This window comes from Cyprinodon tularosa, unplaced genomic scaffold (genome assembly GCF_016077235.1).
Source record: "Cyprinodon tularosa strain WSP-4 unplaced genomic scaffold, ASM1607723v1 ctg293, whole genome shotgun sequence".
NCBI classification, from domain to species: Eukaryota; Metazoa; Chordata; class Actinopteri; order Cyprinodontiformes; family Cyprinodontidae; genus Cyprinodon; species Cyprinodon tularosa.
In genome coordinates, this window is record NW_024039000.1 from 551046 (window position 1) to 569885 (window position 18840).

General features: G+C 38.7%; 1 protein-coding gene across 1 annotated transcript in view; it reads left to right on the top strand.

The window, feature by feature from the left end:
* Window positions 1-18840, top strand: part of ush2a (Usher syndrome 2A (autosomal recessive, mild)) — a 304801-nt gene that overhangs the window by 248465 nt on the left and 37496 nt on the right. The window contains exons 70-74 of the mRNA XM_038291100.1: window positions 5671-5828; window positions 12073-12231; window positions 12494-12656; window positions 16040-16257; window positions 16341-16477. Coding sequence (XP_038147028.1) covers window positions 5671-5828; window positions 12073-12231; window positions 12494-12656; window positions 16040-16257; window positions 16341-16477 — 835 coding nt within the window. The remainder of the gene's footprint in view (window positions 1-5670; window positions 5829-12072; window positions 12232-12493; window positions 12657-16039; window positions 16258-16340; window positions 16478-18840) is intronic.

Genomic DNA, 18840 nt, shown 5'->3' on the forward strand with positions numbered 1-18840 from the left:
GCTTTTAATGTTAAATGGTGGCCCTCTTACACAGTTAATGCAGGACCCGGCACCAAGCAGCCACATGCTCTTAAAAGGGAAATCTATCTTATGATGTCATGAGCAAGAGAGACTGAGAGGGGGTCGAGAGAGGCGCTAAGACCCATGATAGAGAGAGAAAGAGGTAAACCTTTGAAACAAAGGAGAAAGAAATAATAACACTGACGAAAAGTGTCAGTTTCAGCATGCATGTAGACAGACGTGTGTGTCCTTTGAATTTAATAAATATGCTCCAAAAATTGTCAGATATAAAAAATAAAAAAAAATCTCTAAAGGTAGCATCATACGTACATACTCCACAAGAATCAACAATGGCAGAGGAGGCAGTTTTAGGATGGAAGAAATAGACGGAGAATAAAATGCTTTGTATTATTTAGAAGATGTTTCATAGAAATGTTAATATTTGCTTACAGCCTCAGCCACACCATCCTCAAAACTATTCATTATGTAACAGATCACAGTACAGATTTTAGAACCCAATGGTGTGGGGGGGACTCTGCTTTTCCTATTTGGCAACATCCATCTAAATCCTTACCAATCTCTCAATTGTGTTTTTTTGGACACGCTGCGAGAGAAAAGGTTCTATCCATACGATGTGGAAATGCAACCAAGATCTGTGATACCTTCTCTTCCAAAAAAACATATAGGTTAACAAAGCCTTGAAATCTCTTTAAGTGTAACTGGGTCCTCAACAGGATATTGATCTAAAACATTTCCTTGAATCAACACAACAATAGTCCTCCTGACACAAAATCAAAATTGTTTGAATGCCACCTTAGTTCCTAGAGCTAATAGGAAAAAGTGAAGTAAATCTTTATCTGTTTGCTCCTTTTATTTTTGTTTATTATTGGCAAAATGGGTTTATGCAACATATTTAAACAAGAAGAACAAATGATTATCCCTCCCTTAAAAGAATTTGCACACAAAAAAACAAATTGAAAAAACTTTTGCTGCTTATTTTTATTAATCAAAAATTTGATTTCTTTTAAATGTAAGATCATCTTAGTTTAAGAAAAACACCTTATCAATGTGTTTTCATTGGAATAAAATATTCTAGAGTGGTTGGAGGTTGCATGCATGCTCCATTTTGAGATTATTATATTATGACTTATTCAGCAAACTGTTTAGATAATTGAACAGCCTATATGTTACTGCAGTGATCATATATCTGTTTTGTTTAACTCCCCAAATGACTCAAATCATCCCATCCCAACCTTGTCTTCTGTTATTAAATTTGTATCTGGATCATAATCTCTTATGTCTAGTTAGAAGTGTGATTAGTTTTAAATATGAAATGGTGTATCTAATTTTACTGCTTTCTTAAATTGGGCTGCAATGTGTAATGGTTGTTCTATGAAAATGAACAAATGAATGTCAGACATTGCTTTCTAACAATGCTCCAATAGAAATATTTAAAAAAATAAATAAACCTTTATTATTATTTCTGTCAGATTTCAGTTACTTATGTGACCATTGTGGGTTTTTCTTAATTTAATTAGGGCTACCAAGACTCCATGTATGTATCTTAAAGCATGGCATTTGAAAAGTTGTGCTTAAAAGTTAACATTCCCTCCCAATGAAGAAAATTATATATTTTTTTATTTGTATTTCTTATTTCTTCTGTCATTTTCAATTTATTTGACTAGTAGCTGATTTTTTTACTGTAATTAATGGAAGGGTATGTGAACTTTCAAGCAGAACTGTATATATTTATGGTTAATAACTTATACAACGGCCCTTCTCTGCCATTTTAAGTAGGCCTCTCTAAGTTTTACACATACACTATATTGCCAAAAGTATTTGCTCACCCATCCAAATTATTGGAATCAGGTGTTCCAATCACTTCCATGGCCACAGGTGTATAAATTCAAGCACCTAGGCATGCAGACTGTTTTTACAAACATTTGTGAAAGAATGGGTCGCTCTCAGGAGCTCAGTGAATTCCAGCGTGGAACTGTGATAGGATGCCACCTGTGCAACAAATCCAGTCGTGAAATTTCCTCGCTCCTAAATATTCCACAGTCAACTGTCAGCTGTATTATAAGAAAATGGAAGTGTTTGGGAACGACAGCAACTCAGCCACGAAGTGGTAGGCCACGTAAACTGACGGAGCGGGGTCAGCGGATGCTGACGCGCATAGTGCGAAGAGGTCGCCAACTTTCTGCAGAGTCAATCACTACAGACCTCCAAACTTCATGTGGCCTTCAGATTAGCTCAAGAACAGTGCGCAGAGAGCTTCATGGAATGGGTTTCCATGGTCGAGCAGCTGCATCCAAGCCATACATCACCAAGTGCAATGCAAAGCGTCGGATGCGGTGGTGTAAAGCACGCCGCCACTGGACTCTAGAGCAGTGGAGACGCGTTCTCTGGAGTGACGAATCGCGCTTCTCCATCTGGCAATCTGATGGACGGGTCTGGGTTTGGCGGTTGCCAGGAGAACGGTACTTGTCTGACTGCATTGTGCCAAGTGTAAAGTTTGGTGGAGGGGGGATTATGGTGTGGGGTTGTTTTTCAGGAGCTGGGCTTGGCCCCTTAGTTCCAGTGAAAGGAACTCTGAATGCTTCAGCATACCAAGACATTTTGGACAATTCCATGCTCCCAACTTTGTGGGAACAGTTTGGAGCTGGCCCCTTCCTCTTCCAACATGACTGTGCACCAGTGCACAAAGCAAGGTCCATAAAGACATGGATGACAGAGTCTGGTGTGGATGAACTTGACTGGCCTGCACAGAGTCCTGACCTCAACCCGATAGAACACCTTTGGGATGAATTAGAGCGGAGACTGAGAGCCAGGCCTTCTCGTCCAACATCAGTGTGCGACCTCACAAATGCGCTTCTGGAAGAATGGTCAAAAATTCCCATAAACACACTCCTAAACCTTGTGGACAGCCTTCCCAGAAGAGTTGAAGCTGTTCTAGCTGCAAAGGGTGGACCGACGTCATATTGAACCCTATGGATTAGGAACGGGATGTCACTTAAGCTCATATGTGAGTCAAGGCAGGTGAGCAAATACTTTTGGCAATATAGTGTAGATACTGACTTTTCTGTCTTCTTAGCATAATAGCTTACCATCAGTCAGGCAGGATAGGAAGTGTTTATGAACAGCAGTTTTCAGCTCTTAACACAGAAATTTGGGCCATTCTGACCCAGGAGGTTTGATTAAGAGATCTGTGTTAAATCTGGTTGTATGTTTGGGTCATTATTCTGCAGGAAGTTGAATCTCTTAGCCTCAACCCTTTTGCTGCCTCTAGCATGTTTTCTTTTTGGTATTCCTTCTCATCCTTTCTGTCCCTACTGAAAACAAATCATTGCCCCATTCACCTCTGTGTATCACATTTGTGATTGTATGTTCATGTTCATTTTTTTCAACAAAGCATTTTCATGTAGACCAGAATATTAGATTTGGTCCCAAAGGTTCCTTCTTGTCACTCCTCCTAATAGTCTCCTACTGTATCTGTGCGTGCAGCTTAGTTTTCAATGGATGTTCTTCTTTGTAGGTTTGTTATTCTTTGTAACCTAAACCAGTTTTAATCTTTTTTAACTTTAACACCTCTACACTGGTGGGTCCTTTGTACTAAAACAGACTACTTTTTAACACAGATGATCTCTCTGAATTATATTCAATTCAGTTTATTTATATAGTGCCAATTCACAACACATGTCATCTCAAGACACTTTACAGTTCAACCAGATCATACAGTAAAATTGATTCAAAGTTTTCTATCTAAGGAAAACCAGTTGACTGCATCGACTCATTGACATTGAATTCAATCCCCCACACTAAGCATGCTTGTAGCGACAGTGGAGAGGAAAAACTCCCTTTTAACAGGAAGAAACCTCCAGCAGAACCAGGCTCAGTGTGAGCAGCCATCTGCCGAGGCCGACTGGGGTTCAAGGAGACAGAAGCAGAGATACAAAAAGCAGTTGTAAAAGGCGGCCCCATCCAGAAAACACACAGCCAGGCAGATGAGCTCCGAGCCAGCTCCCATGTCAGAGAATTAAGAGAGCACATCCAGCCAGTCACAGTCAGAGAAACAGGACTACACTGGAAAACAGGCCGATCTCCAACATCTATAAACAAGGGTGTTGATGGAAGCAGCACAGCTGATATTTCTCTCCAGGATGGTGTCACAGCCAAACAGGAACAGACGAGGCAAAGCTACTATGAGAAAAAGCAGAGAGGGCATAACGTTAGAGATTGAACTAACAGATTCTGCAGAATAGGAGAACAGAGATAGAATCAAGCAGAATGATGAAATGGGGGTCCCTATGTCCTCCAGAAGTCTAAGCCTATAGCAGCATAACTATAGAGATAGCTAAGGATAACCTGAGCCACTCTAACTACTGTATAAGCTTTATCAAAAAAGAAAGTTTTAAGTCTAGCCTTAAAAGTAGACAGGGTGTCTGCCTCACGGACTATAACTGGTAGTTGGTTCCACAGGAGATGAGCCGGATAAATAAAAGATCTGCCTCCCATTCTATTTTTAGAAATTCTAGGAACCACTAGTAAACCTGCAGATTGAGAGTGAAGTGCTATGTTGGGAACATAAGGAACAATCAGATCTCTGATATAAGATGGAGCTTGGCCATTTAAGGCTTTACATGCGAGGAGGATTTTAAATTCTAGTAAGGATTTAACAGGAAGTAAATGAAGAGAAGCCAGGATAGGCGAGATATGATCTCTCTTTTTAATTTTCATCAGAACTCTGGCTGCAGCATTTTGGATCAGCTGAAGGATTCCAACTACTTTGTGGACTTCCTGATAGTAAAGAATTACAATTGTCCAGCCTTGAAGTAACAAACGCATGGACTAGTTTCTCAGCATCACCCCTGGACAGGATATTTCTAATTTTTGCAATATTCCACAGATGAACGAAGGAAATTCTAGAAACATCTTTGATATGGGATTTAAATGACACGTCCTGATCAAAAACAACCCCAAGATTTTTTAATTTATTTTCTGAAATCAGTTTAATACAATCCAATTGAAGTGATTGACTAATCAGCTTATTTTTCAAAGACTCTGGTCCAAAGACTATAACTTCTGTTTTGTCTGCTTTCAGAAGGAGAGAGTTAAGAGTCATCCAGGTTTTTATGTTTTCGAGACATGCCTGTAGATGTAAATGTATGTAATGGGTTAGCTTCATTTGGATTTATAGACAGATATAACTGGGTATCATCAACATACTGTAACAGTAGAAATTAATCCCATGCTGTCTAATAACTCTACCGATTGGGAGCATATATAAATTAAAGATAATTGGTCCTAGAACTAATCCCTGTGGTACTCATGTGATATTCAGGATAACTGGAGTAATTTTGATTTTGGATTTTTATAAGAGCATTACATCTTCTTCCTTTCACTTGTATGTACAGTGTGTCCTACAGTGTTTTGTCATTCCAAAACATGTCCCAATGAGTAGCCTAATTTGTGAAGAATTACGGTTTTAATTTGCCACAACATAAATAGTAGATTTCTTGTACCATTTTGAATAAAAAACAAGGATAATTATGTCTCTAGAGTCTTTATTTTAAGCAGACCTCTAACTAATACTTCTGTTGTTGCTCTCTCTTTCTACTGCACCCTTTTGCCATTTTCTTCCTTCTCCTCTATACCTAATTTTCTCTTCAGGTATTTCTATGAATTGGAGGCCAGTACAGCAGGCGGCAGTGGGTTGAGTGAGAAATATGCTGTAGATACGCCAGTCTCCTGCCCCACTGGAATCCCACCCCCCTTCGACATGACAGTTTTAGGCCCTCACTCCGTATCACTTACCTGGTCCCCTCCTGGTAAGTCACTATTTTCATAAAACACATGTAAATCAGTGAAAGGGGTAAATATATTTTTCTCTCAGACTTTGTTTAGATTCAGGACATGAGTGTCTTCCCAATCGTCTTAGTTTTATAAATATTCTTTGTCATCATTTAATTAAAGCTATAAATTCCAAAATTGAAAAAAATAAAGTTATTTTATTATGTAAACATTCTAATAATGTATGTTTATGAGTTTCAGGAAATATAGAGTTTATTGAAAATTAAATAAGAGAAAATTTTCTCTGAAAAGAACAAAGACCTGAGTTGTTCACCTTCTGGCCTTTCAAGACCCAAACATTCACACTAGTATACAGGAACATGCACTGAGGGCTTAGTTTCATGCTTATGGGGCAGTGATTGTCTGCCCTAACCCATCTATCATTGACTATTACTCTCTCATTAGGCTGATTTCCCATCTCAGAACAGCTTAAACGGACCAACTATGAAGACACTCCACTTACCTGTGTGTATGTGTGTGTCCTCTTTCTGTATATTTGTGCCTGTGTTTATGTATGCGTGTGTGTACGTACGTGTGTATGTGAGTGCATTCACATCACTGTGAGATATTTCCATAGGCAGGCCTATTCTATCGTCATTATGGGTTGATTTTAAAGGTGAGGAAATATTGGCTGGGTTCTCACGCTTGGTTAACTCCTCGAGTCCAGAGTCTGGAGTATTTTGATCTTTTTTGTGCACGCATGTGTGTGTCTACACCTCCAGCAGTGTGTCCACCTGTGTGTATGTACATGCACCTGTCTCTGCGTCTTCATGTGCATGCATTGACTGATATACCACTGAATTATGGCTGTTCAAAATAATATTATCCATTCTTAAAGATCAGATCCCTTCTTACGTCATGTTTGTAGCTATCTTAAGATGTATCCATGTCTCAGAGAGACAGTGATACATGGGATTTGTCTATTTGTATCCCGCAATGTGTGAGAGCATTAGAAATTGATTCATGTTTATGGAGAAGACATGGTCAAGTCCACTAAGTGGCTTTAGACACTTGAATTTAAATATCATATTTATGATTAAAACTTCTTTTAGTGCTGTTGTATGGATTTCTTTTTCTAAGGCAGTCTTTTTGTATGACGAAAGAGCAGTGCTCCTTCCAAAAAGCCTTATAAGCTGAAGTCGCAGGTGTGTGTGCGTGTATGTTTTCCAGTGCTTGTGTGGATATGTGAGTTGGGGGTGAATAATTGAAGTCTTTCATTTGTCTGGTAATCAGTTCGTTCTCGAGATATCTAGAGTTCATGAATGTTGAATAACCCATCACAATACAGTTGGCCTGAATTATGGAAAAACCTCCTGTGAGAATATTAACAAAGTCACAGTGTGTGTGTGGGTGGGTGGGGGGGTGGATGGGGGGGATTAGGGTGTGTGTGCTGCCTTTATACGTTTGCAAGCATTTGTCTGGGTTCAGGCCAGATTGTCTGCATTTTAAACCATAGAATGCTCTGCTTGATCAATGTATAATATCTATATGATAATGTGATGGCTTCAGGATATGTTCCTTTAAGGTTTTGGTTGACGTACTGAAGCAGAAATTAAACACTCTTAAAATTACCTAAACTTTGGTCCCTCTGCAGTAGTGCATCTGGTATTTAACTTTTTGTGATGTGAAGGTCTAACCTGTTAAAAACTGCTGAAACACATTCCTGAAGATAACTTTCAAATGTTAAGATGTTTTTACATCAATTAAATTCAAATTAAGTCCTGATTTATAAAACGAATGATTAAAAATTATTTTTAGAACAAATACATCAATCTACTGTCTAAAGGAACACAACATTTCCCATGGGGACCAGCGTGGTAAAATCCTTATCTCCGGGCCACCTGCAGCTGAATTGAACTACTTTTAGTTTCCAGTGAGTTTTTGAAAGACAAATTGCGAACATGCAATGAATCAAATTGTGGCGAAACAATGTCATATGATGATATTGAAAATAACGCACATTTAACTTTGGTTTTGTGCCGTATAAAATTAAATCAACAGGATGTAGTACCTCTCAATTTCACTTTCCAGACAGGAGATACATTTCTCACAGTGGACAAGCGTATTGGTAATGCTTGTCAGCAGAGTGTTCAGAAATGTCTAAGGCTACGTTCACATTGCAGACCTTAATGCTCAATTCCGATTTTTTTTAAAGTCCATTTTTTTTGCATTGCTGTTCACATTTCCAAATATATGTGACTTGTTATTGATCTCCTGTGTGAAGTGCATTCATACAACACAACAGTCCTGCATGCGCAGTAGAGGACGCAATGATGTCACAAGCAAGAGTGCTCTGTGTTTTCAGAAGTAAACATGTATGGTAGTGCTAGAGCACATCTAGTGATCTTTCCAAACCTAAAAACTCAAACTTTTCATGATGGTTGGAAGGAAAGACTGCACTCTCCATTATCATCTGCTATGGTTGTTGTTTTTCTTCCGGCTCCTGCGTAGCAAGATGCAGAATAGTGACCTTTGTTGAGTATTGATGATGTTCAGGTCAGGTGAAGGCGATCTGGCCGTTTAGAATTAGGTTGCATTTGAAAAGATCAGATTCGTATCGGATTTAGGACCAGTATCAATACTGTTTTGAGTATCGATACATTTGACAACTCTAATGTCTAGGATACGTTTGTGTGTGTCAGCTTTTGAAGCTCTAACTACAGTTGTACTCCATGCCGCAGTGCTTCACAGTCCCCTCAAGGCTGCTCTCTGTTGCTTGTGCACCCATCTTTTGGAAGGTATCAATGACTATCAGCTGGAAAATTGTCAAGTATGCATTCCTGACTTATATTTTTTATAAGTTTCAAAATTAAACAATAACATTAAAAAAACAACTTTTATCTCAGTTATCCCCTGGAAGTTTACCTTATTTTAAAGGGCAATGAAATTCACACTGTGAAACATGCTTTTTGGATAGGAAATCAGCTATGAATACACATCTTAGTAAAAAAGTGTTGGAATGTCACTATGAGCTGCAGGAACCTAAGAAAAAAAATGTCATCTTCAAAAATGTAATTAGTCAATAAAAGCAAGCAATTGCCATCCCTAATTTCAATGCAGTTAAATTATATGGCGCAGATTCACAACACATATCACCTCAAGGTTCCTACCAGTCCCATTTGTTAAAACTTTTTAGCTAAGGCAACCCAGCAGATTGCATCTAGTCATGGTCTTTGCAGGATTTGCTCTTTCTGCATGAATATGTGGCAACAATAGACAGTCACTGGTGTTGGTGAAACTGTAGCAATCTCACGCAGAAAATGGTAGAAACTGGATCAACCCTTCTGATTGGTTGACGCTGTGTGAAAAGCTGAAAAAGTCCCACTTTCCAATGCTATTATTGGCCACTCTATAGGCGCTTAACACATGTCAAGTCAAAAAATATTTTATAGGAATGGCAGCAGGAAATCCCCAAAAGCCTCGCCGGCTTTAGAAAGCTTTCACTGGGGACTCCCAGCACTATCGCTCACAGCCAGGGGGTCTGTCCATCTGAACAAAAATATTTACAGTAAATAGGATCATAATCCTGATGGACTGACAGTACAGATGATAATTTGAGGTACAGTATACTCTCGCTCAAAACATGTTGAAATTTTTTTTTCCGAAGTCATCAAAGCAAATAATTCCAAGCCACTGTCTCGATTGCAACGAAAAGAACAGAGCAGTTCAACAACTGAGCATCCAGACCTGAGAGTGTCCCACTTATAAATTACGAAGCCTTCAAGTTGAGGTGTTGAAGCCCAGAATTTACCAAATCTGATTTTGCATCAATCCAACAAAAAAATTGTGTCCAACGAGGTTGTGGTATTTAGCACTCATTAACAGCCAATTGGGATGTTCACACCTGACACGATTTTCTGCAAGAGGGCCTTAGTCGGACTATGCAGCAATTCAGCTGCAATTTCATTGATCCAACAGGAAGAGAGACTCAGTTACAAAAAAACACATCTGCTTTGGGGTGAAATCCAAAACAAAATATTTTAAGCACACAGTGGGGTGTTCAAACCTTTATAGTCTTTGGCCCAGTGGGGCACCCATTGTCTGGAAGCTTATGAGGAGACTGTATTGAATAAAGATATTATCACATAATTTCCTGTTGTTGAGAGCAGAAGGGTCATTTTGCTGATAAGACCAGTTTTGAAGAGGGATTCCTTTAGTTTCAGCTGGCTCACTCATATCAGCTGTTGAGACAACTGTCGAGATTTCCCTTTTTGGAGGGGAAGGGGGTATTTTTCTATAATTCTGGCTATTATGATTTGAATCATTGTCAAGACCTTACAATGAGTCATATACCTTGATACATTGGCCTTGCTCCTAAAACATGCCAGAAAGGACTGCTGGTGGGTTTATTATTAGTATTTTGTTTACTAGCTGAGTCTCCAAGTTAGCTGTTGTTCTGTTGAATCACGGGAGAGCTGAATCATCAGTGCCTATAACCTGTACATTCACTTTGCTGTACCCATTTGGGATCACAGTCACAGTTTTAATGTTGTTGTAGCATTAACCTTCCCCCTGTAGTCTGTGGATATTCATATCCATTGTGGGAGTTCAGGAGAATATCATTGTTTTACTATTGATCTTTCAATGCTATGATGAGCTCTAAAACCAGACTGCAACTTTTCAAAAAGTTATTTAGGATGTAAGTCCTCACAAACTTTATTAGCAAGTATTTATCTAGAATGTTATAAAGATAGGAAGATCAGACATAGGTCTATTATTTATCAAGTCATTTCGTAAGTAAAGGTTTGATTAGAGCTGCCTCAAAAGCCTGTAGTGCATATCCCTTTATTAGGTAAAGATCAGTCTTAACTATAATGGAGGTGAAAATCAGAAGGAAAATCGTCTTAAATAACTTGGTTTGAATTTGATCAAACACAGAAGTTGGAGGCTTAGATAAAACTTATAATTTTGATAACTTAGACATCTCAACTAGATCAAAATAGACCAAACAGCAACATTTTGTAGTTGCCCTCAATGCTACCTCACTATCTAAAGATAAACTTAATGAATTAATCATATTTGGAAATGTACCAACGTTCTTATATCTGTGAAGATTCGCAGTCATCCAGGGGGACCATAAGTGCAAGAATGCCATCGATCTATCAAGTCATTTTAGATGAATCTGGACACTTAATTTTTCAGAAAAATCCTCTAATACATTTTAGAAGACAAGACGTATAACCAAAAGCAGGGAAACAAGGGAATAAAATAAATGAACAAAATCAGAATCAACCATTGGCCAGGTTCAACAAATATACACTCACATTTAATGGTTTGAGTGATTGATTGTATTTATTGATCTCACAGTGGAGAAAGTTACTCATTACACCAGCTCAAGTCAAAGATGAAGAATCTGCCAAAGGAAGAAAAAAGTGCATGGATATACACAGTATATACAGTGGGTCCACAAATAACAGCTTGCATCAGAGAAATACAGTCATTTAACAAAGAATATTAGACCACCCTTGTTTTCTAAAACTGTAGCTATCAAGTATTAACTCCTGTGTGTATCATGGGACAAAATAGACAGAAAACAATGAGAACCTAAAAGTATTTTTTGGCAGTACTATGCCATAGCTATTTATGTAAGAACCTAACCGACATTTTTCATAACAGTAGATAGTAAAATAAGTTTAAAATAAGGTCATTAGACAGAGCTAAACCCTTTACCACTGTGTAATGACCAAGACCTTCACAAAGTGTTAGAGACCTAAAAGACAAACAACCCTGCTCACACACACATACACACTCACACCTCAGGGCAATTTAGAAAAAGCATTTAACCTAACACTCCTGTTTTAAAATTGTGGGAGAGAGCTTGAGTACCCAGAAAGCAGTCTAATACCAATAACACTTCAGGCCTGTCTACTTTCTAAGAATAACAAAACCCATTAAACAGCTCCTCATAATTTCTCTAATTTTTTGTTCTCAAAAAGCAGCTAAATTAGGTTTAAAACTAATAAGAATCTAGATTTGGTTCTTTATAAGCTTTTACATGGAATATTTAGCAATACTTCATTTTGTCGTAATGAATTATTAGGACTGAATTATAGCAAAAATCTTAGAACATAGAAATTATGTTTATTTCATGTTGCCCTGTCCGGTTATTACTTATCCAAAAGAAATTAGTTAAACTGAAGAGTCATTTGAGTTAAGTTTCTGTAAGAAGGTTCCCATCAAAAAGTCTTGCTGTAAGTAATAACATCCTGTTTTACTCCACAGCTCATCTAAACAGCAGTCAGTCTGTCTTCTACAATGTCCTGTTGAATCCAGGAAGTCACAAAACCATAAGTCGTCATGCTGGACAAGACTTGCACCTCTCTGTGATGGATCTGGAGCCTTTCACCACTTACTACATACGAATACAGGCCTGTCAGAATGGCGAGTGTTGATTTAGTTACTCTCTCTCTTTAATAATGAAGTAAACAAGAAAGAAATACACAAAGTGGTTTGCATGCAGTAACCCAAAGGTCACTGCTCTGATACTTTTACAACCCACTCTACCAAGAAATAACTTGCTTTTTTTTTTAACCAAGGTCATAGGTTGAGACTGGAAATAGTTTTTATTCATAAGATGATTTCGGAGAAAAAAAAAAACTTTAAAATGTGTTTTATAACATTTAATCTGTTTAATTTATTTCAGAGGGATGTGGGGTTGGAGATGGTGTCTACATCCGCACTTTAGAGAAAACTCCAGAAGGTCTGCAGCCCCCCACAGTAAAGGCCCTGGGGCCTAATGTTTCGGAGATCCAATGGACACCTCCAAAGAAGCCGAATGGACTCATCACATCCTATCATATATACAGGTGACATACATAAGAAACATGAAATTAAAAGGAAGGGAAGGTGTTACATTGTGTCATAATTCCTTTACTGTAATTGACCCTGAAGTATTCATGTTCTTTACCTTGCCTACCATCTACAGTATATACATCTATATATATATATATATATATATATATATATATATATATATATATATATATATATATATATACACAAACATGCTGAAGGTCATGGTCTGCTTGTTGACCGAAGAGTGTGATCTGTATGCAGGGTCAGAGCAGACTAAGCCCTTTAAGTCCTCGGGAAACAGGCATTAGCATAGTAGCACACACACGCCCCCTCTGACACATCTGGAATCCTCCAACTCAGGCAGCCGGGGCTTGGGGCTTGGATAAAACGGGAAAATGTCTCTCTTTTACGGTGTCACACACCTGAAAGCCTGCACAATCAAAGACCCCCAGTCTTACTAAGATATCAGGATGCTTGCATCACCCAGGAACACAATGTTTAAGACGTGCTGCTACATTTTTTATTTCAGTTGCCCAGAAGCTAGGGGTGTTTATTTTCAAAGTACTTAGAGGGCATCAAAGTATAGTGAAATCCTTTGAGAAAAATTACACGGTTGCAATCATATTTGAAGTAAACTACTTAACTGTTGCATACAGTATAAACTGTGCTGATGGTAATATACTTGGATATGGATAGTAATGTGTTTTTAAGTTAATAGAAAATATTATAAATAAGTGACCTTTAATTAGGAGGTATGGGTATTGTATTTCAACAACAGTTTTTATTACAATCCACTTAAAAGTGTGTTCATTCTTTTCCATACGTGCATCTTCACCTATAGTTTATTATGTGTGCAGGGCTGATATATGCTGTCATGATCGGTTCTCTAAGAGAGACCCAAAGATGCAGAACACCACTGACAGACACAGGATGAAAAGTTTAACAAGTTTATTGCACAAGCACGTAATATGCAGATGACTGGTTTGGTCTGGAAACTGGTTTCACCGGAGTCTGCGTGAGAGACAACACAGTTAAGGACTGTTGACGGGGTTTTGGTTTCCAATGGTGCTCTGGTAGTACCTTGAGGGTTCTTGAGGTTCTCCTTGGGAGAGTCACTGTTGGTTCTGGAGAAGGATGTGTTAGCAGAGTCCGTTAGCTGCTTCAGCGTCTCACGTCTTATTAGGACAGACCTTGGCTTGGGTTTCCTAGCTCTTGCCCAGAGCTGCTTAGAGGTTGACTGAGAATCTTCAGGGTTTGGCTCGGAGGGTCGGCTCGGCAGGTTAACTCTTCCAGAGCTTTCACGGAGGAAGCACGAGTCACCTAGAGGCACAGAGACAAACGTAAGAATCCGACTCGGGATTAAGGACATGGAAAAATCACTGAGATCAAGGCTTTAGCGCTGACCAACTGGAACAACACTGCGGCGTTGAGGTAAGGTCTGAAGGCAGCTTAAGTAGTGGATCCTCTGATGGTCTTGATGAGCTGCACCTGTGCAGGAGGCTCCCTCAGAGGATCCACGGCGGACTCTGCTGGAGAAAAGTGGTATTTTCTCCAGCTCCCAACATATGCAATGCTAAAGTTATTTCTATTAAATATGCGCACACACACACAAAATGTTATTTGAAATTATTTATTGCATCTGATTAGTTTACACACAGGAGAACCATTAAGGAGAATATAAAAAACAAAATTCTGGACAAATATTTTTTACCTTGACACGACATGTCTGAATACTTATCAACATTTTTTTTTATCTTAAAGTGTACAGGGTCGTCCACAGTTTTTACCATTTGGACAAATGTACAGGGAAATATTCTCTTTGAAAAAAAACAAAACAAAACTTACAATAAATTTTGACTTTCACCACCCTATTTTATTGTAGCTGTGCCTAAAAACCTGTGCACATACGTAGCTCTAGTAAGGTACAATTACTGTTGTTTAATCTATACATATCTCGCATAAATGTCTGTATATAAATTTTAAAGTCTTGTCCTTTTTTTTCATATTTATTACATTTACAAGAATACGAGTTGATGACATGCATTTTGCTAGTGTTATGTAATGCTAACTTGGTAGTTCCTTTAAAGCTTACAATTATATATGGGTTGAAGATTGCATCTTCCATGTTTTGTCTTGATGTCTACGTGGTGATATGCAAGAAAAGAAAATTGCCCTCTGTACTCTGACTTCTCAGTTTTCAGTTCCATTTAAAAGCGAATGCCCCATCCCTGAATACATGAAATAGGCAATATTACATTTTTACACTCTGGTGGCATCCTGGAACCACTGATAAATGTGTTGCTTCTATTGATACCGAGCATCATCTTAACTCCAACATGCATATATGACTTTGCCTTATGTGTTTTCCTTAGTTTTAGATAAGGTTAGGTATGCACCTTTTCCTGTGGCATGGTCTCTCTTTATTTGTTGTGCCAGTGAGCCAGCCGTAACATGCTACCAAAGAAAACAGTCAGCAGTTCTCAATGACTGTAGATAGAACTTTTGCCCTGAAATACGCTGTCATAAAGGTCCCAAAGAGATGTTTGTGGATTGACCTGAGCTAGCAAACAAGCAGCTATCAGGACCTCATTTTGATGATCTCTTTGAAATTGAAAATGCCATCATCGAGAAGGCAGACATAACTGTAAAGGATAATTTTGTTGGATTTCTGTAATGCACTGGGAATAATTCAGCCTGACTTACTATGTCAGATACTCCAGAAGACTTAGGTGGAGGCATCAACAATTGCCTGAATCACAGTGATGTCACATGGAAACCATATATTCAAAAAAGTCATAATACTTTAAAATAATCCAACTGAACCATAATTGTAAACATTAAGATTACTTATATGTGTATATGTTTTATTAATCACATATTTGAAACTATGACCATAGTAGTTTTTTGTCATTTCTAGACTCTTTTTAGTCCAGGGGTCTCAAATTGTGGCTGTATTGCTGCTGGACCTCTTTTGGCCCTAAAAGTAACCATTTGACATTAGCCAAGGTAATTATAAACCTAATCATTATTTTGACGTGCAAATGTAACATGATTTTTAGATCAAGTTATTAACAGAATGACCATTCCTACATCTTCATAAAATGTTTAATTGTGCAAAGAGGAAAAAGCACTTTTCCTCTTTCTACAAATACTGAATGTCCCAAAAAATATTTGCTCTGGGTTACAGGTTTCCTCTAAAACCTAGAATTAGATACAAAAAAAAATTTTTTTTTTTTTTTTATTTAGCCTTAAAAGTATAGTAATTTAGCCTTTGAAGTATAGGTCCTAATATTTTTCTGGATATTAAAACATGACACTTCACATGTCACATTTGATGAGCACCAGCAGAAATAAACAATCATTAAAAGCATTTTTTATTTTTTTTTTACTTTAGGCGACCATTAGGAACAGAAGAGGAGTTGCTGGTTTTTATTTGGTCCATGGGGCCCCTTGAATTTGTTGATGCAAGTCCCACCCTGCAACCATTCAGCTTCTTTCAGTACAAGGTTAGTGCCCATAACTCCAAAGGCTCAGTGACCAGTCTGTGGGCTCTAGTCCAAACATTAGAGGCACAACCACAAGAAATGGCACCCCCTGTTATCATACCCACTGGTAAGTGTGATCAGAAGCTTGAAATTTTTAGTTAACACATTTTTCTGATTACACCACGTAACACATGCTTTGTATGTTAACAGGTGCTTATTCCGTTTACTTGAGATGGCGTCAACCAGGCCAGCCCAACGGTCTTATTTCCTGTTATAGACTGGTTTACATCAAGCACCTGCAGGACCCAACTCTGAACTCAACTACTTACACAGCTCTCACTGTAGAGGTAAACACACATCTGCTTCAGCATTATTTGTTCCTATTAGATTAGTTTCCAGTTATTGATTTAGATCCTTAAATATCCATACAGTAATCAATATTTTTTTAACTTATAAACTTAAAAAAGCAAAAACAGCTGCAGTAAGAAGACATTAGATAACGTGATTGTGTGCTATTGTCATCCACGATGCATGTGAAGAAATGTAGACTCTACCTGTGGTGCTTTTGCCATCTGTTTGCCAGTGAGAGGTCTGAAGACACTTACACACACACACACACACATACACACACACACACAAAGAAACATCACCTGCTATTCTCCAGGGTCCTTACCTCAGTTCTGTGCTATGATCCACATTCTAAAATATATTAACAAGTAAGGTGGAAGCCACCGAATGCACACACTATAGATACTCTGACAGACTCAATGTAGCGCTTAAATTTCTGTTAACACCTGACATCTTTGCTCCAAATGGTTTGGCAGCTAAGTTTACCCAATGCTTTATTGAGATTCTTGGCAACTATAGTTGGCAACACTTCAATATTATGTGACTGGGTTAATATGTGAAACCCTTTTTTTGGTTAATTCTACTGACATCCGTTTTTTCAGAAAGGTGAACACAAAAGGAAGTATTTAAAAATTATTTTTAAAATTCCAACATGATATGGAAATGTTCACTTCAGTTTTAAAACAAGGTTATAAACTTATTACAAAAGTGTAGACAATTAAATACTAACTGCAATGGGTGCATGGAGATTTAGAAGGATTAAAAAGAAAAGTGCATTACCAAGAGGAGTGTTAAGACAGGCATGATAGATAAGGGACTGAGATGGACGAGAGGTAGAAGTATAGATCTATATTCTATCCATACGTGTGGCCTCTTCTCCTTGGGTGACCTTTGGCTTGTCACTCATAATTAATACAAGATGTAAATGGAGACCTTTCACCTTCTCATTGATATGGGCCACTCTGTGTTTGAGTGTGTGAGGGAGGCTCATTGACATGGCATAGACTCATTTTGGTGGTGGTCATTTGTCACAGAGCAGCCTTCAACACAATCACTGCATTTTGCAAGAATATACAAAGAAGGAAGAAGAAGCAACAAAGTTCTCGGACAGATTGAGAAAAGTAGTCTGAGCTGCTCTCATTTTATAAAGGTCTTGCAGCGAACTAATTCCTAATTTGGCTTCCTGCAAAATGGGGGAGGGGATAGAAGCATAAATTGTAGTTCGTACAGGTTGGTAGGAAAACATCCACTCAATTTCAGTAAGTACAACATAAAATTATTTCAGCTGAGAGAAGTGGAAATCGAAGCTGGAAGACACCTAACCACTCCCAGTCCCCCCCGGACCATCCGCCCAACAACAGGGATTTTGGGGAAAGAGAGCAGAAATCTCCATGCGGATATTCCACTTGTTTTTTAAGTTTGCAACTATGTTAATTTTTGTGTTTTTGTTTTTTTTTTAGCTGCCTGGGGTGTCATGGCTCAGAAAGTAGGACCCAGAATTAAAGCAAGACAGATCAAAAAGTGTTTATTAAAATGGGCTGCGGATCTGCAGAAGCAGTGGCTAGGGTGTCTGAGACAGGAAACTCTGGAGAGAGGTAAACACAGGTTAGTGACCATGTAGATCTAATGGAGGAAGATTAGAATGTGAGTCACTAACCTCATTTAAAGTTCAGTCCATAGCAAGAGAACGAGGTAGGATCCAGCCAGTGGGCTGCCAGCAAATGTGGCAGGTGCCGTCCAGAGTGTCCCAGATGCTGCAGCCCCAGAGAACAAGCTGGAGTCCAAAGCCAGGTCAGGCAAATGGATCAGAGCAGGGACGCTCCAAGGTCCAGGAGTCCAAAGCCAGGTCAGGCAAACGGATCAGAGCAGGGAGGCTCCGAGGTCCAGGAGTCCAAAGCCAGGTCAGGTAAACAGATCAGAGCAGGAACAGGCAAGCTCAGCAGTTGAGAGGCAGGTCAGGATCAGGTAATCAGAAACACTAAGGAAATGCTAAAACACTCCCACAACTGAGATCAGACGGGAGCAGACAGGCTCAGTGGTAGAGAAGCAGAACAGGTCAGGATGAAAAAATCGGAAGCACCAAGGAACTCTTTACTCTAATCACTCACACCTCTGGCTAACAAGAACAAGATAATCTGGCATTGATAGCTGCATGCAAGCACCTTAAATAGAGACAGGAGCAGGTGGTTCAGATGAGCAGTGATTAGAAATCCGGCAGAGTTAGAAAGGCGAATGAAATGAATAATTAAGCCAGACATCAGCTCTAAGATCATGACATGCAGAAGCGCATATGCTCGGTTTTTAAACTATGTTACATTATATTTCACACAATTCCTTTGAAATCCTTCCTTCTCTTGCAAAC